This window comes from Rhinichthys klamathensis, unplaced genomic scaffold (genome assembly GCF_029890125.1).
Source record: "Rhinichthys klamathensis goyatoka isolate OS25496 unplaced genomic scaffold, OSU_Roscu_1.1 h1tg000261l_1, whole genome shotgun sequence".
NCBI classification, from domain to species: Eukaryota; Metazoa; Chordata; class Actinopteri; order Cypriniformes; family Leuciscidae; genus Rhinichthys; species Rhinichthys klamathensis.
The window spans coordinates 1,346,585-1,373,300 of record NW_026606782.1 but is presented as its reverse complement, the minus strand read 5'-3'; the positions used below and the strand labels follow the sequence as shown (position 1 = coordinate 1,373,300).

Here is a 26,716-nt window from a genome sequence, read left to right as displayed (position 1 = left end):
TTGACTTTCTCAGTTTGTGTAAATCTACTTTGGGTTTAGAGTATTTATATTTTAATTTCCCACATGTCTAGTAGAATTATGTGGTTTTGATTTACAGTGTATACTTTTTTCTTGATTTACCCCGAAAGAATGGAAGTGAAATGTGACAACATGCCCTATACGCTGATTTCACGCAGCCGCCATTTTGAAATCGCTCTGGTGGGAAGAAAACCGGAAGTGTCGCTTTTAATCATAGGAGAGTCGCGAATGCGATGGCGTATTGTTGTGTTTAATGTAGAAATTAGTTATTCTAAAAATGTACATACATTTCTTTCATACTTTGGACTATATACAATGAAATTCATTTATAAATAAAACATTTTTATATATATATAATTCAGAACGGAAAAAAACGAACTATATACATTCCCTATATTGGATATTAACATCCAATAGTGTAAAACGCAGCAGCAGCAGCTTCAGGTTGGTAGTCCAAGCATTGTTGTCTATCTGTACTTCCGGGGTTCTTCCCACCGGAGGCGATATTTTTTTTCACAGGATGGTAGGGGAAGACTCATGAATATTCATTAGGGAACTCATCCCTGATTGGTCTTAACCCCAGTGACTGGTAGGTTTAGGGGCGGGGTTAGGGGTAGGTCATCAGACCCCCAGTGACGGGTAGGTTTAGGGGCGGGGTTAGGGGGTAGGTCATCAGACCAATCAGGGATGAGTTCCCTAATGAATATTCATGAGTCTTCCCCTACCATCCTGTGAAAAAAAATATCGCCCACCGGAGCCTCGCTTTCGATTTCAAAATGGCGGCAGCGTGAAATCAGCGTGTAGGTGGGTAGGCCTATACATTGTAAAATGTGAGGGGCACATTGTAACATCACCATATGACAGCTTAAGATGCTATCTGATCTAATAAAAAAATATACAAGTCAAACCAAAATATTTTCTTAATAAAATACAATTATTAACTTTTTCATATAAAATAATGGCATTTTTTTAATAATTAAAAATAAACTAATTTTTGAGTTTGACAACAAACACACCGGAAAACACAGCTATACAGCATAGTTCAAAACAAAATAATAATTCATAATTTCTGAACATTGACTCTCAGTCTTTATTTACATGTTTCTCATGTTTTCTCAATAGAATTCATAAAAGTGTAGAATATAATAGCATATTTCTAATAGGGACACATTGTAACGCAGTGTTACAACATGCCCCACCTCAGGGCCGTAGCTAGAGGATTCGGGGCCCCCTGAAAAAATATTGATGTGGGCCCCCACCACCCTCCACCAATATCATATACTGTACAATAGATGAACATGGAGGCCCACATAACAGAAGATGGTGATGTTGTTGTAAAACCTTTATTTTAAAAGTTAAATGTTTATATAAAAATTACAACTAATAAAAACTAACAAAAAAGCAAGAAATTGTTAAATAATAATAAAACCAATTTTTAAAAAGTAAAAAAATGTTCCCCATCAGTCTGTTATAATTCATAAATCAAAAAGTAAACATTTAAAAAATTGACAAGAATGCAGTCTAACTCAAAAAATAAAAGCATTCATTGTCTTATTTTTTAATAAAGATAATATGGAACTGCTAATATTATTAAATAAAGCGAATACATTTATTCATCCAAGTGCAGTGTGTTGTATTCATGTTTTCTCGATGTTTTAAATATCATCAGCCGGCAGGTCAGATGCATAATGCAATGCGTCGTGACTCGTGTAATTTTTTTTAAAACTCTAGTTACAATACTGTAAAAAGACAGGAATTTAGACCACGTAATCATTCGGTCGATTGCGGCGCGCGCCGATAATAAAAAATGACTGTACACGGCAGACTGTAGACGGAAGTTTTCTAATTCCCAGCGAAATAACAATATATAACCGGTCTTTAAGAACGTCTTGATCGACTGGGATACAACCACTCTCCTTGCCTCCCTCTCCGTCTTTTCCTGGCATTTCTGGTACCCTGATTTGTTTTCTTTTCCCCGACATTTTTCAGTCAGTTAGTCTCCTGGTCTTCCACCAAGTTCATCGTTAACTTCAGGCTGCCGCCTCAACTCTGATTGGTTCTGTTCACGAGCTGGGGCGGGACTTACAATTTTATTGGGTCCATCTGATGTTTGTCACTGACTCTGACTGAATAATTAATACTTTAGGTCGGACTAAACCATTTTTATGGAGGTAAGAGAAGCAGATATTTGGAAAAATATTTACCCAAATTGCACGTTTTTGTGATTTTCATTTAAATCTCAGGCATACAACTAATAGGCCTATAAATATTAGAATTATTCATACTACAGGGGCCTAAATATAACTGCTGGATTTTGTGGGGCCCCCTGGGCAGCGGGGGCCCCTATAATTGTCACCACCTTTCACCCCACTAGCGACGGCCCTGCCCCACCTGCACAACTGGGGTTTAAACCCTGCTAGTGTCTTCTGCTAGTTAGCGAAGCATTAAAGAACTATATGAACTGTTAAACAACAGATTGGAGATTAAAATAATATCAGATTTGTCTAATTTTAAATAAACACAAAATATAGAGATGAAAAATTTACTTAAGTAAGAAATGCACTTTTGCTATGGTTAAATAAATGTTCAGTGATATCTTACAAAGATTTCTGAATTTTGGCGCAATTTTTTCTCTATATAGTGTTGAAATGGCAACTATAGTAAATACACCAAGTTTCGTCATGCTGGCATGTGTGGAAGTATTAAGTGTATTACAACTAGCCCAGCGTTACGTTGTGCCCCGCGCTATATAGCCTATAGCCTAAAAGCTATATTCACATGAGCATGTTTAAACTAAAGGGTTTATACTTTCATTAATTTGATACCCTACTCCACATAGGAGGAACAAACATGCCAACTAGTTACTAACCAGATGCAGACTCATAGCTGAAGTGGACTGATAGCGTCTTGTTCGTGAAAATAAGCAGGGCAGACAGAAATCTGACCGAAATCTGCCCCAATAGCGTGCTGCAGTTTCATTTTTCACCACAGATTTACATTGAAAATTTGTTGGGCGCTGTAGAGCTGGGGAGGGCTCCGAGACCGGCTGCCCCGCTTAGTAGCCTATCATTAATACATGACGAATCCATGCGCTACATTTTCATATATCCTGCTCGCTTTACGACTTAAAATAGGCTAGTCTAGAAAATCTGAAAAATATTTGTTGCAGAATGCTGAACACATTTATAATTTATTATTAATTCAGAGCAGAGGTCTATATGTTTGAATAAATATTTTGGCCATTTGACCTGCCCATACAGACACCGCGGCTGGGTAAATTGGCCCCCAATACTGGGCGGAATCACACAGACCAATACAAAAACGAACATTCCGACACGGAGCGCATATTTCAAAGTAGAATAACTGGCTGTAGCATTGTTTTTCGGAGAAACTAGACCTATGTGAACTTAGCATTTTTCCTAAATATCTGCAAACATATTAGCTAGCCTATGTTTGTGCTTTAGGAGTCAAAAAGTTACATAGGCTACAGCACCTTAAAAGTCTGGGTCTGGTGCAAGAGTAAAACAAAAACAATAAAACAAAATCTATACATAAAAGGCATTTGAAAAAGTCAATTATTGCAACACGTAATTTCTTACTGAATCAGAGCTGTGATTGATAAAGGGGGGGAATATGCTACATCATACATAAAAAAGAAGGTGGAAAAATCCCGAAGTTAAAGAAACAGGTTCCAGACAGTAAGCCAGCTGTGGATGAATGGATGCAGTGTGGATTTGTGGATGATGAAGCGGAGAGCAGAGCTGTCACATGATCCAGTGAGGCTGCGATCTGAACGATCAGAAGCGTAATGCTCTGCACTCGCTCTCCATCTCATCTGATGCTCGGACTTTGTGATTGGTAAGTAGCTCCTGTGTTTTACCTGCTGTCTTTCTCGATTCTGCTCATCGTTGGTCAAATGTTGAAATGCTTTTTCGTGTAAACTGTTTCCTGAGGTTTTTAAAAAGAGATGCTAGCTTTTTAATTCCGTTCGATGTCTTACAATTAAATTTGACGTCGCGTTAATTTCAAACTAATAATTATTTAGGCTATTCGATAAGCAATGCCTTGGATTATATATAAAAATTGTTTTCAATGCATACATGATTAGCCTAACGACTCTTGAGTTGGTTCCGAAGTTTGCAGATCTATCTCTTTCATGTTTTATTTTTATTGATAGCCTAGACTTTAATTAAACGTTCCAACTGGAATAAAAAGGGGTTTTCAGTCTGATGCTAAATGAGAACCTTTTAAATTCGAACTGTGTTCTCTCTTTAAAAACATATGTGTTCTCAGAAACCAATACACTTATTTAAAGAACATTTATTGTGAGATGAAAAACTTTTTGAATTTGAAATGTATAATAATGGCTGCCTTTGTCACTTTCATTATGTAAATGTGGTGCATTTCACAGTTGGACCAGTTTTTTCATTGTATCCATGCAAATTGCTTGCTATGACTGGTCTTGATATTATCAAAATAATATGAAATTGTCTATGAGGGGATGCTGAAAATAAGACTTAAAAAGACTAATCTTCCAATAAAGTTTGACACACGCGAAAAAATATTTTACCTCATGACTTTGTAATAGGAATATTTTATGTTATCAGCATAATCTAAGTTGGCTTTCATTTTATCCAGCCAATTGCAATATTTCTTACATTCGTTTTGTACAAGCTCAGAGCCCAAAGCATGATAAGTCTACCGGTTTGTCAACCAGCTCTCAACCAGATACGATACTCACAGTCTTCCTGCAAAACCCTTTTCTTTAATCAATATTGTTCTTTTAGAGTCGAGAACGATAGTGCTGAAGAAGTATGTTATTCTGAAAAAGAATTATTTACTATTCAGGCTGTGTCAGTCAAGGGACAGGTGGGGGAAGCCAGCCGTGAAATATCCTTTCCCTAAAGGCTTATCTCTCATTGGGAATTCTAGGAGGGATGGGAGTTTCAAGCATATGATACCTGGACAGAATTCCTGAGTCTTCCTCAGAGCCCCACATTCTGCATACACATATGAATACAGATGAGATAATGAAGATAAAAGTAGCTATATGTTTATTTATGTAACATATCACCGCAGTTTTAATGGCAGGATAAATTGTCACAAAGTATTGTCATATGCTTCTAGATCAAAATAACTCTATCTGAGGTATCCCATGTCTCTCCCAGCAAAGTTTTATATTGTAGACACCTACCTAGACTCTTTCTCTCTAGTTTAATTGAGAATAAAAATGGAGTGGGAGGAAGACAATTGAATAAACAACTTCATTTTGTCATGCTATTTCAGAAATAACAGGCTTTACACCGAATCAACTTTACTGTCTGGTTTTCTGTCTTTCACAATGCATAATTTTGATTCAATTCCTCCGGTTTGTTTAGAAGTTCATTGTTGATAGACAATGAAGAGATAAATGGAGTCTGCTTGTATGCAGAATATGCCATCATCCTCAGATTTCATTGACTTTTTATTTGAAAGAACTACTTATTCAAAAGTACTGCAGTAATTGTAACAACTGACTATAACCCATTTAAAAGTGATTGTGTCCCATAAATCTTTTCATACAGTAGTCAATTTGTAGAAGTTTCTGGCCTGTTCAAAATACTGAGTAAACTAAAGTGAAAATAAATAAATATTTTTAAAAATCTGATGACACAAATATGACTTCAGGGAGATGATTCGGATCTATTTTAGCACCCTGGCGTCATCCTTACTTTTCATGTAAAAGTGAATGTATTTTCCACCTTGAATTGACCTTGTATTGTCTAAGCAGTGCACCTGCCTTGTCAGCTGCAGCTCATTGTGTATACCAGCTAATTAGTCACTGCTCTAGTGACCCACTTACACATGCCTGGTTGAATTTACTCTCTATATTTGGGATCACCCAACAGAGGGAGAAAGGAATGAATAAGTCTCCTTAATGCCAGAGGTATAGGTTTAATAACAAACAAAAAATTGCTTTTGCATAAGAACATTATAAACATCAAACATTATTATAAACATCAATATCTCATAAATGTAGATGTGAATACTCAGTGTTGGAGAAGTGTGCTGTATAGTGGATTGGTAGGATCTGTTGTGATGTTTTCTTACATTGTTTTTTTCATGAATTCTGTGTGAAGTGTCTGAGCTTTCATGCGGAAACTGTAATCTGGACTAGCACACCATCAGCAACAGCTACTGTATATAGGGTTATACAGCAATAAAGAGATATAAAACACACCAAGTTTAGAATCAGAAGCTGCTTGAGATAATTACACTAATATTATCCCACTTATTACAAGGCTATACTCGCCAAATAAATAAATATGTGGACATATTGATTTGATTTGATTTGATTTTACCTATATATATTTTACCACTATCAAAAAAGTAGTCCATTGCAGTGTACAAAACAATCAACTAGCAACAAGATGAACACTGCAATATTACAGAAACATGAATAAAAAGTCATTTTCGATGCAACTGACAACTGAGGTTATAAATTAAAAACAAACAATGCTTTTAACTGACAGTTATAAGAAGCCTTATTATGTGATAAACATATTTATAGTGTAGAAAATTTTAACCAATGATATTTAAATCTTAAGGATTGCGTCGGCATAAAATTCATTCGATTCATAAAATTGATTCAATTCTGAAGAAAATTGAGTTGACTGTGACATTCATCACTAAATTTAAACAATTAAAATGTGTATACATTAGTTAGATGTTTCTAATGCTGATAGAGAACAGAGATTACTTGATGCCTTCTTTATTAGATTTTTTGGTCATGTAATTTTAGCACTGACCAACAAATAGGAGAAGTGTGAAGTACTACTGTGTGAGGAGTCGAGAGTGTTTGAATGGGATAATAGAATAACTGTGCATGGAGCTGGTGAAGTAATGGGATTTGAATGGGAATATAAATGTCATGTCCAGTCACAATGCCAGAGCTCTGCCATGCCTGTCAACCTGAGAGAATGAGGTGAGGTTATTGTTAACACAGGGAAGCAAAAGGTTTTCATGCATCAGTGATTCGGTAGAAATGATGGTGTGTATTGAGAGGAGGATGCTGGTGTTGCTGAGGATCAGTCAGAGGGTTGACTCACTGTCTCACAGATGAAATGGATTCTGTGTCGGTCTGCTGATTTCCAGCTCTTTTGTTTCTAGTGTGTGAATGGTAGATTATATGAAAAGGAATCTGAAGTTGTACTATTCCTTCTAAAAAATTATATCATACTTTAAACATTTGTTTTAACATTTAAAGACCACATTTATTCTCCTTACTATTTTTTTTTTTTAAAGACTTGAATTTTGATTGAAGTTGGGGCAAAAATAATGAAGTTTGTTATTTTTTTTAATATCTAGACTTTAGTTTATGCCACAGTCATGAACTTGATTTGCTAGTAGTCAGAAGTAGTCGGTATTAAGGATTGAACACACTACATGACTTTTAAAATCTAAACAGATTTTTAAAAACTAGACATCATAGATTTAAAGAGAGAAAAACTGGGCGTTGTTTTGGGCGTTGAAAAACACAGTTGTTTTGTCTTTAATTTCATATGTTAGCTGAACCCTGGTCTCAGCCTCAGACGTCACTCCCTACGGACCGTTGGCTGAACGTCTGATGCATATGGCATTAAAAATGGGAAACACTTTGGGAGTTTCGAATTCGTCATCTTTGGTTGAATTCTCCAGGATTTCCGGAAAACATGTGTCTCACATTTTTTAACGGTCCGCCAGGAAACAAAGCCGTCATGACGCCAAACCCCCTCATGGAAGAAGAAAGCCATCGTGTTTACAATTGTGACAATGAGAGCATATCAACTAAACTCTGGAAGTATCTGAAGATCACAGCACCATTGTTGCAATAAACTATCACAACGTTCTTTAATAAATCGCAAGCCGTTGCAAGACATTGACTTTACATTTTCACGCCTCTAAACATGACGCTGAACAAATTAACTGTGATTGGTTGCTTTCCATGTCGGTCAGACATCCCTTTGGCTAATGAAAGCTGCTATGGAGTCCAGACCTTCTGCCGTCAGTCTGAAGGTTCTGGCAACGCAAGCTGAACCCTTGACAACTCAATGATTTTGCACTATTGGTTATATTTATATTTAATGCATGTGAGGGAATGCTGTTGGGATTCCTGAAGAAGCACTTTGTTATCATTTGCCGCAAAAGACAGGAGAAGCCTTATATGTGAAACTTTTTTTGTGTGTGAACTTCACACTTCTCAGCATTCACACTCTGTAGTGATCCTCACAGCTCATCCTGAATAGTGTCTTCTCTGGTGTCAACCCTAGTGCTGCCACATCCAGCCAGATGTATAGTCTCTGTGTACATGAAAAGAGTGTTTAAAAAATCTGACAGGATCACAGGCTCAAGAGATGTATAAATAGCTCAGCAAAAGATCTAATTTATTCTTGGTCCATTTATAGCAACTACAGAATATTAGCAATGGTGAGGAAGATTTGAAAATGCACATGAAGCAATTAGACAGCTTGAGTTTGGTGTGGTGTTTGATGTGGCTGTATTAGTGCTTGTGTGTGGTAAGGTTTCGGGAAGAGGGTGTGAATGGATGGAGTTGAGTAGATACAGTATCTGAAAATAACTTTCTTTCTTGATCATAAACTTTTATGTCTGTTGCCATGGAGATAGGAAATGGCCAGGTAATGAATGAGTCAGTATCTGTTTAAACCCCACTGAAAACTCATTATTTCACCGATACATGTACTTTGAATCAGCCAGTCTACTTTTATAATTCAAATATAAATGAGTGTTATTTTATATAGTGTTATTGTCGCAAATCTGTTGGGGTTTCGGTTTCATTTTCAAGGACTTTTAGTTTGTTATCGTCATTTCCTGTGTTTCCTTTCTGTTTTTTCTGTTTCTCATTGTTTCGTTGATTTTGTTACGACTCGTGCAATAAAGACAGGCTTGACGTGAACTAGTTGGTATGAAGGAAACCAGCCCCAGCCGACAGATCACCAAAGACACAATTCTAAGTTCCACAAAAAGTATAATTTATTAAAGTGGAAAAAGTAATTAAATTAAGGAGCAATGGCTTCAGGGTGCCCCAAGGCCAAAATAATAAACAAAATAGACTTATAAATAAAACATGTATAAATTACCTAATCAGGGAATAAACAAAATTACAAAGAAACTTCCCTAACTCCCTATAAATAAACAAATCTCAAACAATGTCAAAATAAATGGCACAACACCCTACACTCCTAAAACATAAGAAAAAACCTAATTAAATCATCACAAACAAACAAACATGATCAACAGAAGGTTTTTTGATCTGTCAACGGGAGGAGGAATCCGGAGCTCTTCACGCCACAAGGCCAACACCAGAATGAGCTTGACATCTTCGATTAGCGCCACCCTTTTAAAGCTGCACATCAGGTTCCTCCGTCGGCAACCAATCCCAGCACTCATATAAAAAAAAAAAAACCACACAAAACAGACACAGAGGATCGTAACAGATTCATACTCGCACACCTGTTCCTCGTTAATTCATTGTATCATTAGTTCATATCAGTTTCAGTTACTCCTGGACTGGTGTTGCCTGTCCAATAGCACACTGTAACTTTGCCTTCTCGCTTGTTTTGGTTTACTCTTATGTTGGATTATACTCTAATGTTTTGTTTAATAAGGACTACTCTGCATTTTAGATCTGCTTCACCTCGCCTTGTCTTCATCCTCAGCCCAGCTGTGGCAGAACACCTGACCACAGAAAGGATTTATGGATCTAACAGCAGCGTTTATCGCCCGTGAGGGGCTACCTCTATTGGATTATTCAGCCCACTTATACCAGTTAGCCCAGTGCTCGTTTTTGGATGACAAGACTTTCAAATCCATCTACTGGGAAGGAGCAAATTATTGTAACCCCCTGGACCAGATATGAAAGACGGAACATGGAGAGAAGCCGTTCTCCGGTTTCTTGAGAGTTTTTATCCCATATTGATATTGTCGCTCATGACCACAGCAGATCCAGAAACCCCGCCCCTGGGGATATGGAGCCTGAGCCCACCCCAGAGCCAGAGTTTATGCCCGACATGGAACCAGTGCCAGAGCCTGCAGCCTAGTCTGTCCCGGAGACCAAGCCTGCTGTCCATTCTGACCAGGTGTGTAAGCCAATTTATACATCTGTGCCAGTGGAAGTTTTAGTGGAGCTAGAGTATGAGGCCTTTCCTCCTTTTCTGGTTCCACCCAGCCTCAAGTCTTCTTCGTCTTCTCTTTAATCTCTACCGGTCTCGTCCAGCTCCAAATCTTCTTCATCTTCTCTTTTATCTCCGCCAGTCCCGCCCGGCTCAAAGTCTTCTTCATCGCCGCTGGTTCCAACCAACTCTAAGTCTTTGTCGCCGCTGATGATCCCTCCCAGCCTCCCATTCCCTCCTCCTTCAAGTAAGCTATCCAGTTCTTCGGCTTTGGCTCTGCTGGTCCCATTCAGCTCCTCGGCTCGTCCTCCATTGACTTTGCTTAACAATGCTGTTATGCTTCGAGCCCGGTCTTCGAGACCAGTCTTTAGCTCCACCTTTGTGGAGATCCCCTGGCTCTGCCTCGGGCCTCCGAGCCCATTACTCCACCTCGGCCCGTTGACCATTCGGCCCCACCTTGGCTCTACCCTCCCTCAGCTCCACCGAGAACCATTGTCCTTCCGGCTCCACTGGGCTCACTCGTCCCTCCGGCTCCACCTTGGTCAGTCGTTGCTCTACCTCCAACTCGAACTTTGGGGCCTTCGGCTGTGCCTAGTTTCTCCACCTCTTTGGCTCTGCCTCAGTCCACTCCCACCGGCTATGCCTCAGTCAACTCAAGTCAAGTCATCCTCATTTATATAGCGCTTTTAACAATGTAGATTGTCTCAAAGCAGGTTTACAGAGATAAACTTAATATAATTTAAGGTAACAGAGATTGGTTCGGTTTTATTGCGGTTCTTGAATAATGTTATTTTCCAGCTAAAGTTAGTTTTGATTGATTCACTTCCGTTGAAATGATCATTTGTTATTAAATTACGCTAAGATGACACCTTTCTCTCTAAACAGACTTTAAACGCGAACCTGTGATAAACGCTGATGGCGTTCACATGCGCATTAAGAATTGATTCTATAGTTATGTGCGTTTGAATATATGTGCGCAGTTTTGTAATTCCCTACAAACCATGCCTAAACAAACTACTTGTCTTATAAATTTTGGGATAGGGAGATCCTCCATAGGGAGAGGCTAGTTGGCACTTCATCACTGCGTTGTCATCGGGTCCAGGTGTCGTCAGATCTGGAAACGGTCTGGATCCGGCAGGCTGCGGGAAAAACTCGGGATAAACAAACACACTAAAATTAGCGTAGATGCCATTCTTCTTATGATGAAACGAGTACATCAGGATTTAAGGGAAGTGTTCCCAGTTCCCAGTCTTCCGGCATCCTGGCTCCACTTCAGCCACTCGTCACTGCGGCTCTGGCCTTCTGATCCTTCGATGTTGCCTGTTCTCTCCATCGGACTCCGCCTGGGTCTTTACCTCTCTAGGAGTTGCCTCTGTTGGTCGGGCTCATGACTCCACCCTGGCTCCTCCCTCCATCAGTTCTGCTGTGTTTCACTATTGTCCTGGCTGGCTCCTGGGGGTCTCCAGCTCTGCCTGCTCCGCCCTGGTGGTCTCTTGTCTAGACTATCCATACACTCATTTAAAAACACTTAAGTTTTCTTGCAGGATCACCTCTGGTCTCAGTGTCTGAAACGGTTTGATCAAGGATGCAGTTCTCTAAACCTCACTCATCCTTTTAAAGTGCATGCCAAGTGCCTCATTAGGCCTACTGACTAGAATTACTAACTGTTCTTTCTTTTGGGAGACAAAAACCTCCCTTTATTGTGCACTTTGATCTATGAAACTTTGCAGACCTCTTATTCACAAACAGCTATATTACACACTAAATGAAAGGTTATATCTGAAAAAGCATAATGGGGCACTTTAATATTTGTTTATATGTGTTTCAGGACATCCTGAGAAGGATGACTGGGAAAACTCAAACCAGCAATATAACAAACAAGACAGATCCTCGCTCTCTGAATTCCAGAGTGTTCATTGGTAACCTCAACACTGCTGTGGTCAAGAAAACTGACATTGAGCTAATTTTTGCCAAGTATGGTAAGATCACCGGCTGCTCTCTGCACAAGGGGTTTGCTTTCGTCCAGTATGCCTGCGAGAGGAACGCTCGCTCAGCTGTGGTTGGTGAGAACACCAGGGTGCTTGCTGGACAGACTTTGGGTAAGTGATATTTATTTCCCTTTATATTTATGTAAATGATTTGGACTGAAACAAATGACAAATATTTGGATAACAATGAGGATCTGCAGGCACAGAGACAGACAGTTGATCTTAGGTCATGGTCATTCCCATGGCTACCTGGTAAATATTCATCACCCTTTATTAAAAATTAAACTACTGCTGCCACTGTTGGGGCTGTGGCTTGAGTTGAACTCCAATGGGTCTCTTGTGCTGGAATGATTTTCCTTAAAGGTGCTCTAAGCGACGTCACACATTTTTTTAGGCCAAAACATTTTTTGTCACATACAGCAAACATCTCCTCACTATCCGCTATAGCTGCCTGTCCCCTGAACACACTGTACAAAGACGCGGTCTCTGCAGACTCCCCAGGCTCCACAAAGGCAACAAAAACAAATTGTAGCAACCCGCACCCCGAAACATAACAAACTGTTCCAGCCAATAACCGACAGGAACGATTTGGGGGGTTAGTGCGCGGATGAGGAGGAGGGAGGCAGGGGCGCCGTATAGGGGGGAAAAGTTAGGACAATTCCAAGGGCCCCTGACTGACAGGGGCCCCAACAAATAGGTAAAAACTAATAATAAAAAATATATATATTATACACTATATACACCATCAACATTGAGTATATTTCTAATTATAATGTCTTTGATTTTACTTATTTTGGGAATAAAAGTTCAATATCCCCATAAACATTGACCAAAAAGTAAACATCCATATTGACCGACCACCCCCTGTATCTGCATGAAATGGTTTGGTCCTGCCTAAGCGCGCGCACTCATCAGTGACGGTGTTTAATTGCAGACAGATCGCGTCGATGCGCCAGAAAAACAATGACCACAACGTTGCATTGTAAAATAAAATCTGGTTCTCAAAAAAGGAAAGAGAGAGAGGAAAGACAAAAGAAAGGGTGTCAATCTGTAACCCAGTTTTTCACCAAGAAAGGTGGGTAGCCTTTGAGTGGTATTAACCTGTTGTCCATAGTGAAATAAGCTAGCTAGCTGCAGGCTACTGTTAGCCTACATTTATTTCATCAACATTTAATCAGTGCAGGGAAACGTTTAGCAAGATATTCATATTAAATCATTGTCCATGCCCCTTTTAGCAGACTCAACAACAGATGAGTCAGTAGCACCCCAGTCTCCCCATAACTGCACCCTCCCTGTCCCTGTCCAGGTGAAGAAGGTGAGCAGCATTGTGTTAATGACTTGGCATCATTCCAGGGAGTGTCTGTGGGGTTCTCTGTCTCTCTTGCTCTTTTTACCATAACAAAAAAGAAAATGAAATATTTATTAATGACAGAAATCAAACACAAATTATTTTCTCACATAATGACCATTATGACAGACATAAATAAAAAACAACACAAAAACAACCTCCTGTCTGTACTGGATGCAGTTAGAAACAATGAGTAGCTTACCTCAACCTGCATGTAAGTTACAGACAGTATTAAAATAATCCAGTTTGATGCGTTCATTTAGACTGAATTTTGATGATGATGATGTTAATTTATTTTGATTAAAAAGTTAATGTATATATATATATATATATATATTAGTGCTGGGCAACGATTAAAAAATTTAATCGCGATTAATCGCATGATTTCTTGCGATTAATCGCGATTAATCGCATTGTTACGCGCAATATTGAATAATGAATTCTAAAGTAGTGTATTGCGCACTTTTGATTTAAATGTACTGCTACAAAAGTGCAATAACATGTGGTTTGCAAAAACTTTAAACAAATAAGGTGCTTTTATACCAGCAGTATTCCCTTTACACAGTATCAATAAAATATTTCTTGTAAATCTCAACTTAAACATTAACATAATCAAATCAAATATTTAAACAAAGCTATTTGCCACTGCCAGGGCATTACCTTTTATCTAGCTTGTTAAAACGAGTCCAGTTTTCTTTTCTTTTTTTTTCTGAACAGGTATCTTGTATCAGGGAGCAGCAGAAACAGTCTATGTAGTCAAAGGGTCATGATCACTACTACAGATATAAGTCGACCAACGTTACTTCTCTGATAGCAGCTTAGGTTTGGTCATGGCATGCCATGGTTTCCCACGTAAGATTACATTAAACAGAGGTAAAGCCCAATTTATACTTCTGCGTCGAACTCACGCCGTAGCTGTGTAGCGCGCGTACCCTGACGTGCATCTCTCCAAAAATGTAACGTCAATTCTACGCGTACCGCAAGCGCTGTGATTGCTAGAACCGCTCCCCGGGTTTCACACTCTCCCTCTGCATGTGTAATTGCGCGTCAACGACGCAGATTTATAAATGAAAACCAACGCGTAGTCTATAGCGTAGAGGCTCCGGCTTAGGTCCGACGCAGAAGTATAAATCAGCCTAGAGTGAGGTGAAGTGGTCGAGCACTGGTGCAGCGACAAGCGGGTGCGTTCCTGTGAAACTGTTGCGGTCATGCTCGCCTCACGCACGCGCCCGCGCGTTGCCGAAGTTGAATTGTCTAACTTTTTGTACACGACGCGCAGCACAAATCATTGGAAGAGAGACTGATCCTTGGCTCGCTGTTTGTGAGTTTCCAGAATCTAAATAGTTATCAGGACATCAACAGGAGGGAATTCACATGGCAGAGCATCCCCGCTAAACTAAACGCAGGCCTATCAGGTAAAGTTATGTATAATTTTAATTTAAGTTAAAAAGACTACAGCTGCGTAGCGCACAGAAGCCGTTGCATGGTTACTATCCATAGAGCGCCTGTCATTCACTCGCGGAGCGCTTTCTCCCTTTCTGTTCACCTGAGAGAACCTGCCAAAGCCTCTCCACTGCTTGTTTGGGTGGGTTATTTGCTGGCTGACCAACATCCCACCCCTCCTGTGATCATGGTTTGACGGTAGGCCTATGTGTATTCAGAGCCAGTGAGCAACGGACTTTCAAAATAATAATAATAAAAAAAACTGCGTTAACGCGCGATAAAAAAATTGTCGGCATTAATTACTAAATGCGTTAACGCGATAATAACGCGTTAACTTGCCCAGCACTAATATATATATATATATATATATATATATTTTATCTGTCATTAATTTTGCAATAAAAATACATTGAGACTGTAAAGGATTGCCTTAAGGACATTTTTATGGTGGCTTTTAATCTTGCATCTGTATGCGCATACTGTATGCAGACTTGCATTTACAAATCACCAGCAGTAAATAGTGCTAGCACTAGTATTGTACTACAAGAAACAAGACAGTTGCAAGCCTTTGATTAGAGTTATGTAAAGCTTTTGATGGGATAGTTAGGTCCTAGAGATGTGGTGACAACAGCTACGCAGAGGGGGCCCAATGTGATTTTTTTGTCATGGGGCCCAAAATTCCTGGCGGCGCCCCTGGAGGGAGGGTCTAGCTAGCCTCCGTTTTGTTTGACAATACTTTTAACGTCAACAAGAAGTGATGTCACCCGACATCGCTTAGAGCACCTTTAAGACTAAGTATTTTTTCCCCTTTTCTAACTGCTACAAGTTATTTCCCCCCCTCCTCAGACCACTTCATCTTTCCTTGTGAAAAAATATGAGTTGCTTGATTTTACCTCACAGTGCTGAGCTGGGCATCTGTAGCCAGCAAAGCTTTTGTTTAATTTCAGGAGTATTTTGATGAAAATTCAAATGGCTTTGAATGTTTGTTTGTTTTAAATATGCTTTATTATAGTATATTATAAAATATAATCGATTATAGTATTTCCATTAAAATTGTTTAATACATTATACAAATAAACATTTATTGTAAAGACAAAGTAATTGTTCCCCTTTCCTTCCTCTACTTTCTTTTCATTTATTTATTTATTTTCTTTTGTGATAATAATACCCATCACCAACACATAAAAAAAAGCACATAAATAAAAACAATAACCAATAAGTGGAAAGCATGGTTTAGAGGCCGCTGCAGATGGAGAACGAGTGCGAGGCGCTTTTTTCTTAACAATCAACTCTCCCGCACTCGTTCTCCGTCTGCAGCGGCCTCTAAACCACATCCTGATTTACATACTACTTTTACATCTTAAAAAAAAACAAAAAAAAACACACACATCAGGCTCTTATAACCACACATAATACCTAAGCAAATAATTCAAATAATATCATCTAAACATCAAAAGGAAAAAAAAGAAAAATACTAGTTACTAGCCTAATGTTGATGATAAATTAATGAAGGTTTTGGGCACTTTTCAGCGGGTCAGTTTGGGAGATCAATGTGCCTCATTTTAATGCACATTGCTATTGCTAATAAGGTTATTTTAAAAAAAATAGATAGCCTAGTGCTATTTTTTTTTTTTTTTTTTTTTTTTTTTTTTTTTTGTAGCCAGAGCAGCATAGTTTCTTTAAAAATAAACATAATTCTTTACAATGAAATTGAATTGAAACAATTTGAATAGTTTCAAGAATCTATCCTAACAATTTCTTTGGGGTGTAGTCAGTAAAAAAAAAATTGTACATGTGATTTTTTACAGTGTTTTATTGCCCCCCTTTGTTGGCAAGAGGAAGTACTGGTAAGAAGAATAAAAAAACGTCACTTTACAGAATAAAAAAAAATAGGCCAATGTCAGCCACTAGATGGCAATATATATCTGTCAGAATATATATATATATACATACTACTTCTGACGTGTGTGTGTGTGTGTGTGTGTGTGTGTGTGTGTGTGTGTGTGTGTGTGTGTGTGTGTGTGTGTGTGTGTGTGTGTGTGTGTGTGTGTGTGTGTATACCATAGCCATCTATGGAACTGCAGTGGCAAAGATAAATCAGAAACTAAACATACTCTAAGAATACTAAAACCTCATACATTGAATCATCTATTTGTGCATATTTTAAGAACACTTCCATTTATAAACCATATAGTGTAAACCTTAAAGGTCCCATGGCATCCTTCTTTTTGTAGGCTTTGATATAGGCCTTAGTGGTCCCTAGTACTGTATCTGAAATCCTTTACACCGATTGAAATTTCTAGACACGGGGGAACCATACACAGGCTATAGGGAACTCATATTAATGTTAAAAAACCTCAAAAAGTGAAAATTTCATGTCATGGGACCTTTAAGATTTATATAAGCTTCAAAATGAGTGAGTCAGAAATAGGACCTATAGTTTCTTTAATTAGAAACTCCCACCTCAATACCCCATTCTTCAAAATTGTTTTATTAAACTTGCCTTAAATAAAAGCTTTTATTATATCAATGTCACAATGAGTGTATTACTCACTATAATTAGTTTTTAGCAGCAGCTGTGTGATGCTGTTCTTTTGATGTATATGATCCAAGATCAGATAAACAATCTGAGACAAGAAACTGCATCAATCGTTGATATAGCCTACATGTATGTATTTATATAGCCATACATTTGTAAAAGCTTATTTTCTTATACAATACATATGGTAGATACATTTTTTATCTTTTTTTATATGCAAAACAACAGGATTCCTGCACTACTTAATGGGTCCTGATTATGAATAATTTATAATTGTTTAGAATTTTTTTAATATATTTATCAACACCCCCATTATGCATCAGTGGTATGGTCTGGAATGGTGCATGCCTGTGTGCTGAACTCCATTCAGTCAGTCTCTCACAGTGACACTACAGTGAAGTAAGTTCAGGGGAAAGGAATCATTTATTTATCAAAATATAGTATGCACAACCTAATGGACATGTACAGAAGAACAATACAAAAAGGGAAGCGCCACAATCAGAGATGTGAGTATTTTACAGACAAATAAGATGCATCTTATTTCTGTTTTTAATACCTAATTTGTAACAAAATAATAATTATAAACATTCATAATAATACGACTGTTTCAGTTTTGTTCATTAAAAGGACGAAATGGTGATAATTACATTATGTATTATATTGTATCCAATAATATTATATTTTTTTCCTGTTTGATATCAAATCTGTTTAATTATTAATAAATGCATTAAATAAATACAATTAAAATCATTAGTTTGTAATTAACCCAGGATAACTCCTGTGAAATTGTCCTTGCACTGGGGACAGTTGCTGTGGACATAAAATTAAACATAAATCTGCTAAATGACAAGTAACTAAATAAATGCACTTTCATATATGCTGTATAAACTGAGAATGTGCAGTTGTTTCCAAGGAGCTTGGTCTGAAATGACTTGTAAAATGGCTTGTAAGAAATACTTTATTTGTTGCAACCTAGTACAGTTATTAAACTTTAAAAATATTAAAGTAGGCTATAGAATAAAATATAATAGTATTTTAATAATATTACAAAATAATATTTAAAATAAAATTTATATATTTTTTAAAAAACAGTTAATAACAATGTTGCCACATGAAACATACTTTAAGGTTAAAAAACATTATTTTTCTTTACAACCTTTTGGTCAACTATTCTGAAAGGGGGAAATAGGCTACATAATAACTAAATTGCATCTGTTAAAAAATGTTGTGACCTGTTTGAAATGATAACCTGTCTTTATTCTTTCTAAGGGTTTGATGTGTGTTCTCCATACTGAAGTATAGCACATCTACTTTAGTAGCTGAGGATGATTTTGGTCTTAAGTTTTTCTCCTTGACCAGGCAAAGTAGCCAAAAATTAGATGTTGCCAGAAAGACACAAAATCCTGAAAGCTGTTAAATTTGCATTCAAGTAGCATATGTTCATGATGAGCATCCATGTTTTGCATGTGTCTAATCAAAGTCGGCACATCAAAGTTACAAAGCAAAGTTTTGCAGCTGTGCACACACAAGACTCCAGGGATAATGAGCGGCACTGGAAATGGATGTGATGTCCTGAAGTGTACAAACCGTTCCAGACAATTGCGTACATCAGTCACTGAATTACATCACACCACAAAGGGAATTAATAAAGGAAGTGAAAGAAATGTTTGATAAGTAGGTCATGTATGGAAAACACTCAGTAGTTAAAGAGATGCAACAAATGAGATGTCTGAATAATATTCATTTAAGATAGCTAAAGAGAAAATGTATAAGAGTTTATAATGTTTGCAAATTGATTTTCTTTGGAAATAAATAAAGTCCTTGAAGTTTTTTCTTGGTTAGTCAGGTATATCCTGAGTGACTATGTTTACTGAGATTTATCAGAACAGATTTTTCATTTAGAGTTTGGCATTTAGGCAAGTTTAGACACAAGTCTTCAGTTATGTCTTGTCAAATTAATCACTCAAAAAAACTTCTTTAAGCTGACAGGCGGAGACATTGACATTAAGCCGAGGTCATCAATAAGAGGAACGCCAATCTTCTCTCTATACGATGCTAAGCCTGACAGACCTTTGGGAGAGAAGCGTACTGAGTAGAAGAGACCCATTGGTAAACTGAGATTAAAGTATTGATATGGCTCCATGTCTGAAATATGGGGGTATTGTAGATGGTCGGCACATATCGAGTGAAATGTCTGGTGTTTTGTGGGATTATTGGTGCAGTAGGATGAGTCAGCCTGTTCATATTGCCTCCCAAGAAACCATTATTAAGATCTCACAAAATCATTATCGTGAACTTAAAGGCGCTTGAATCATTTGCTTCCACATTAAAGCAGTCAAAGAGGCTCAATGAGGTCGTTCCTGTAACTCAAACAGTAAAGGATGGCACTAGTGTCAGGGGTTCGATTTCCCAGGGAATGCATGGACTAAAAAAAAAAGATGGCCTTAATACAAAAAAGTGTCTGCCAAACGCATTCATGTAAATCAAAAGAAATGATCAGCAGCCACATCAGTGATTAGTAATGCCAGGTTCATTGTGATCAAACTTATGATGACTTCCTTTTGAACGTCAATCACAAAAGAACCTTTCACCCCATTCAATTCATGAACTTTATATTAAACGTTCATGAATAAAAGTTATCATTGGCCAAACCTTCTGATATTTGCTTGAATATTTTATTGAATAGCTTAATGTCAAACTTATCTTTTTTGTTTTAAAAATCGAAGAAAAACAATCAAATTGATATTATTTAAAAAAAAAAAATGAATAAATAAATATATTTGTTTTTAACATGAGTTAATATGAGTCAAAAATAGGATATGAAATGAAAATTGAAAAAAAGAAAATAATAATTCTGTCATCAATTATTCAACATCATGTTGATCCAAAACGATGACTTTTTTGTTTCTTTTTCAGAAACCGTTAATTTTTTTCCCCCAATCTTTTTGTCCCATGAGTGTGAGTAAATGATGACAGAATTTTAATTTTTGGATGAACTACCCTTTTAAGTTTCTTTAACATTTTAGAAACTGACATCAAACTCACAATGATATCCTTTGAACCTCAAACACTTTAAGAACATAACATAGGCCTACTTTTTATACGTGTTCACGTCAAACTAACTTTGTGTTAATGTCAAACTTGTGGAAAACGTCTGCTCTCATCACAGAAGGTCAGATGTAACTAATTAAAGAGGATGAAACAAACCTGATCTTCTTAGTCAATTGTTTTTTCCTCAGGCTTTTCTGTTGCTATATGCATTTACTCCAATATGGTTGAGTGCAGTGGTGTAGTCTACGTGATACGCAGGTATACGGCGTATACCCACTAGAAAATGTCAAGGATTTCCGTATGCCTATGCCCACTAGGAAATGTCAAAGATCTCCGTATACCCACTTTAAAAAGCGTGAGGATTCGTAACAACATCGTTTTGTGAAAGAACTTTCATTCATAAATTCACCCCGCCGTGACGTCTGTGTTTGCGCAGCGACACGGATCGAATCGCGGAATCCAGCAACAAATGTAACTAGCTAACGTTACTGTAAAGCGGAACGTCACGCAATTTGGCCATTTTTGAATGAACAAATCAAAAGTAATGATAATCAAATCTCGATATGTACTAAGTGTCTATGAATATTAAAGCTCAAAAAGACTGCTATTGAAATAAACTCTGCATGTTCCACTTCTGCGTGTTTCTGTGAATGAGCGCTCAATGTGTGCTCTACTACACACTGAAGCGAGCGGGACACGCGTTGTGTTTTCAGCGTCTATGAAGAGGACATTTGAACTTCATTGCAGAGCTTTTATGAGAGTCACTTCACAAGAATTTTACCATTTCATTTGATAAAACGATCGTCATTCATTCGTATCATATAGGCTACACACTCACGAACTTTAAAGTCTTCATGACAACCTGTCAAAATCAAAGTTTTGTATAACTTGAGGAAAATATAACAGAAATATATTACTATTGCACAGTAGAGTATACTTCAAGTAGGCCTAATAATAATAATAGTTTATTATAACACACAGAAGCTCAAATGTCTTTAATTTACAACCCACCAAAATAAAAGTTTGTAGAGAGAAATAAAGTTACCCGAGGAAATTATGCAAGAAATTGCATAGTAAGATGTACTTTTTTAAATAATAATAATCAAATATATTAAAACATAATTTTAAAGGAATATCACACAAGTTTTTAAAAAGTAAATTTTTATTTGTGCTTATAATGTTTAAGTATTTTAATTGTCAGCTGATAAAACCTGTGCTTCAGGGACCATATAACATCTAAGGCTAAATGTAGCTCTTTACTGGCTGAGTTAGATGGCGATTTACACTAAACAGTAGAAAATGGGTGTGGGCGGGTGGGGGGGGATTTGTATATCACAGTATACTCACTACAAAAAACTAGACTACACCACTGGTTGAGTGTATTTTCCAATATACTGTATTCCACCTAGTGACACTCTCATTCAAATGTTTTGAAACTTCAATCTCACATATTCGGAGCGTGACCATTTAAAAGGTCTGTATGCTTCCATAATGAATTTGGCTCAGTGAGGCAAAGACTAATCTAAACTCTGAAAGTGCACTACTTTTCCTCACAGATTTAGTGCTTTGTTTTGTGCTTCATCAGAGTGAAGGCTTAAATTGCTTGTAAATGTCTTAAAGCCCCGAATTGTGATTTAGTCAGGCACTCAGTCCGTCCTTCTGGATAACGTGCCGGATGACCTTGAAAGGCACTCAGGAGTGATTGTGCGTGTGTGTGTGTGTTGTGTGTGGAGTGAGGCTGTTGCTCTGATAGCATCTCTCTTTCTGATGAGACAGATGCAAGCCATCAGTTATTTATTCTGTGGCATAATGCTTATGCTCTTTCAGAGGGCGCAGAGGCTTTTCTGTCCAGAATATTCATCGGCCATTTTTAGAAATTTATTTGAAGGAGACTATATATAAAAAAGGAAGCGTATGCTGTTTTTTTCTTCTTCATAATGTCCTTTGCTCTTCCCACAGACATTAACATGGCTGGAGAGCCTCGTCCTTACAGGCCAAAAGTGGGATCCAAGCGACCCTTCTCCTTATACAGGTGAGCCACCTAAAATGAATTATAGTCCTCCCCCATTGTAATTAGTAGACATGGAAATATTGAAATAACATTTTAATCATCTTTTTTTTTTTTTTTTTTTTTTTTTTTTTAAGTGGCTATGAATTTGATTATGATTTCTACAGGAATGATTTCTATACCAGGTATGTACATGCAATTACTTATGAAAATGCAATAATTCAAAGATACCAATAATTTAGGTTCAGTTGTTGATTTGGTAAGGTCTTTGCTACAGGAGATTTGTAACATGTTTTTGTTAATTAAATTTTTAGTTAAGATCCACCTTGTCTCGTTTAACCTTTTCTATGCTATGAAAAAGTGAGGTAAGGTGAAGAGAAAAATAAAAGCAGTTGAAAAAGTAGAGGAAGAGCTTCCCCTAATGTCCATAATTAATGTCATTTTATTGGTTTGACTTCGATCCTTTGCTCAGGCTAATGATGAGCACTCCTCTCCTGTGAGACATTAGCTGAATGTCAGAAAGCTGCTGGGTCGTTAACCAAGCAGCGCGAGACACACCGGTCATCTTTCCTCTGACATTTTCATGTGTTTGCTTTCACTCCTCATTTGGCAGAGCTGAGTTTTATACTTCTCCACGGAAAATATATGTGTGCTAACGAACAAAATCCCTTCTGTGCAGTTAGTTAAAAACCTAATTATGCTTATCAAATGTTAACTCCGGGGACAGGGACTAAGAAGTGATCTTGCTTACTTAATGAAACTTAATGAAATTCTATACATGCCATGATATGTCAGTTTCCATATTGGTACAACAGAATTATTGGATTACAGCTGGTCATTTTAAATGGGGTCCAGAAGACTTAGATCATTAGTGAACATCTATTTTTGTTAATTATTAAAGGTACACTGACTGTAACTTTTTTAATTAAATATTAAAGGTACGTGACTGTAACTTTTTTCCAAATATTAAATATAAATAATTAGTTAATATATCATAAATCATTCTTCCAAAACGTGTTTTTCTCTTACCCTGATTCACTATGGGAAGCCATAAGTGTTTATATTTTAGACCTGACAGGACCTATTATTATTATTATGTTTATTATTATTATCTTTATTAGCTTGAAATTGCGAACACTTGGCTTTGCTTGTCATATCTGTAAATGGAGAAAAAATTCCTCCGGCTATATGACGTGTGTATGGAGTGGCATAATTGTCACAATGAGCGAGAAAGGTTGTAATAAAACAAGAATCAACATTGGCTTGGCTTTTCGGTGATGGCGAGAAATGAGGGATTTGAAATGTTGTAAAACTGATGCAGAGATTGCATTTTTATTACTCAACAGGTGATATCATTAAAGTATATTAGAGATAAATACACAGATAAATTGCCATATGTAGCTCTCCAGTACAGTTCACTGTAAAGCATTATCTATTGTATAGGGGCAAATTCATCCACCCAGTCACACATAACCGAAGCACAACCAAATGCATTTTTTTAACTGCTATAGCTGCATGGCCAAAAGTTACATTTGTACCTCTAATAATAATAATAAAAAATGCATAATAAATTATATTTTGTAGAAAAGCAATTTTAGTGACACGTTTAACTAAAAAAATCAACAAGGATTCTTCAATGTGTACATACACTACCATTCAAATAGTTTGCAGTCGGCACAATTTTTAAGTGTTGTTTCTCTTTAAGTTAATATAATTTTAATATGATGATTTGGTGGTCAAATTGTTTTCAATGTTGAAACAGTTGTGCTGCTTAATATTTTTGTGGAAACCATAATCATTTTTTCCAGGATTGAAAGTGATTAAATAATAACAATACTGTAATTATAATGAACTAAATATTTTGTATAATATATTTTTTTCAGGATTTTTGACATTCGTGGGCGATTAGCACCATCCCCTCGGGCTATGATACCTATCAAGCATTCCCGCTTGGTTGCACTCTCAACACGCAGGACGAAAAAGTCTTTCCAGCCAAAGATGTCCACCTGCTCTTCTCTAAGAAGGCTGTCCTCAGGTTCCTTATGCTCCATGGTTTTGTATCATTCCAAGTCCATTTTATCAGTTCATTTCAATTTCCATTATCATGTTTTAGCCCCAAGGACAACATGTCCCAACCTGGACTATAGCATGCCCATGCCAACCATAATCTACTGCCAACCATAACTATTTTAAAACTAAAAGTAATACAATGAGCTGATAAAATCACAGTGATATATTCATCCTCACGATTAATTTTTTTTGGGGGGTGTGTTTTTTATCTAAGTGAAATCCGATCAGCTCCTGACAATCAAGAAAGAACTGTCTCAGATCAAGATTAAGATTGACTCCTTACTGGGAAGGCTTGAGAAGATTGAACGGAAGCAGTTAGCAGAAGCAGGTAAGAGGATGGAATGAACATTGCTATCAGGGTAGAGGCCATGTTGGCAGGAGGTAGATTAAAAACACTTGTCTTCATCACTTTCAATGTCAGTGCAGGGAATCGAAAACAGCAGCACTCTGTTCCTACACACACACACAAAAAAATGGGCTGGCAGAGGGCCATCCCCAAACCTGTGTAGTTTTACTTACTTGAAAGTTTGCTACCTTTTAATTCTGTAAATATAAATCTCAGTCATCTCTTTGTCTGCCATTTCTATATTGTGTAGAAGCCCACTGGAAGCGCGAGAAGGCCTATCAATCTCTCTATAGTGAAACCGAAGAAAATTCTGGAGAAGATGTGGATCAGGAAGGGGGGTCCTGGGACGTGACAGATGAAGGTGATGATGGATATTATGACAGAGTAAACAAAGAACTGGTGAGCTGTCATTAAACTCATATGCATGTGAAATGTCATTTGTTTTAATTTGATATATGAATAAGACCCACTTGTATTGGATTAAATTGTCTGTATGTGTGTTAAATCCCAGATAGAAAACCCAATATCAGATGTAGACAACTGAACAAGGTTTGTACCACAAATTCATGTCATATTATGTTTGAAATACTTGTCTTTTTTATTTGACATCATCAAAAATGAGATTGCATCTTTCCTTCAAGTGTTTTGTGAAATGTACTGTCTGACACTGTCTGCTCTTCATGAATGTCATTGTATTGTGCAGTTTACTGCATTCATCCTTTCCAGACAGACCTCAGCATTTAGAACCAATGCCATGTAAACTAAAAGCTATTTAAGCCATTCATTTATAAGTACTAATGTCTCTGAAATTTCTCGTCATTTGACCTTCAGTATCAGGCAAGCAAAAAGTTCTTATTTGCTTCAATCAGTGTACAACCAACAGTTTCTTGGAAAACACTATTGATACTGGACATTTCTGATACTACTAAAAAGTAATAATACAACAAAAAGATATTTTTGTGATATATCTATTATTATAAAAATATTTAAATCTTTTATTGATGATTTTTGTTGTTGATGTTGTTTTGACTTTTTTCTTCTTCTTTTTAGGACTGAGACCAGCGCATCATGTTTGGAAGATATCTAGCTAGAATTGTTGACCTTTCCATGTCAAACTCTTTATGTATTGATTAATGTATGTACCGGTATGTATGTATGTATGTATGTATATATGAATGTATAAATGTATGTATGTATATGTATTTATTTCGTTCAATCATTCTTTTTTGTAAGAAATTTGAAAGTATCTATGAAGTTATTCTGATATCTGCATACATGATATGTGTAAATAGACAAAACAAAATGGTGAAAATGGTAACTTTGGTTTTCGGCTATTCAACTAAATATGTAAAATAATTCATGTATTTTGTCTAGCAAAACAAGTGATAAACTTAAGAGTCATTGTCATAAAGGTTTACAAATAAATGGAAAACGTTACTGTAGCCTATGTGCATTTTATTTTTCGGCATTAAATGATTATGCATATATTTGAATAATATTTATTGAATGCACATTTATGTATAAGTAAACTGTCATAAAATGATTGATGTCTCACACATTTGAAAAGCTTCCTTTTACATTTTATCTATTTTTTTTCTATATTTTATTGTGGTTTATCCATCATCTGAAAAGTGTTTATTTTTATGTTTAATGTAATATTGCCACAAATTTGTGAAATAAAATCAACCAGACATCAACAATTATAGCAGCTTTTTGACTTTCACGCCTATAGGAAGTGACTACGTACAAGGCCGGAA

General features: G+C 36.9%; 1 protein-coding gene across 2 annotated transcripts; it reads left to right on the top strand.

Moving 5' to 3' along the window:
- Positions 1–3,788: 3,788 nt before the first annotated feature.
- On the top strand, positions 3,789–26,659 carry ralyl (RALY RNA binding protein like). Of its 2 annotated transcripts, none has more exons than XM_056267519.1 (9): positions 3,789–3,876; positions 11,995–12,265; positions 22,495–22,567; positions 22,681–22,728; positions 24,427–24,578; positions 24,828–24,941; positions 25,210–25,343; positions 25,471–25,512; positions 26,017–26,659. In XM_056267519.1, exons 2-8 carry the CDS (start codon positions 12,010–12,012, stop codon positions 25,501–25,503), a joined length of 810 nt encoding a protein of 269 aa, XP_056123494.1. In that variant the 5' UTR covers positions 3,789–3,876; positions 11,995–12,009; the 3' UTR covers positions 25,504–25,512; positions 26,017–26,659. The 2 variants fall into 2 exon arrangements, with proteins under 2 accessions (XP_056123494.1, XP_056123493.1); XM_056267518.1 differs by having other exon boundaries at positions 25,210–25,358; positions 25,471–25,508; positions 26,010–26,659.
- Positions 26,660–26,716: the final 57 nt, after the last annotated feature.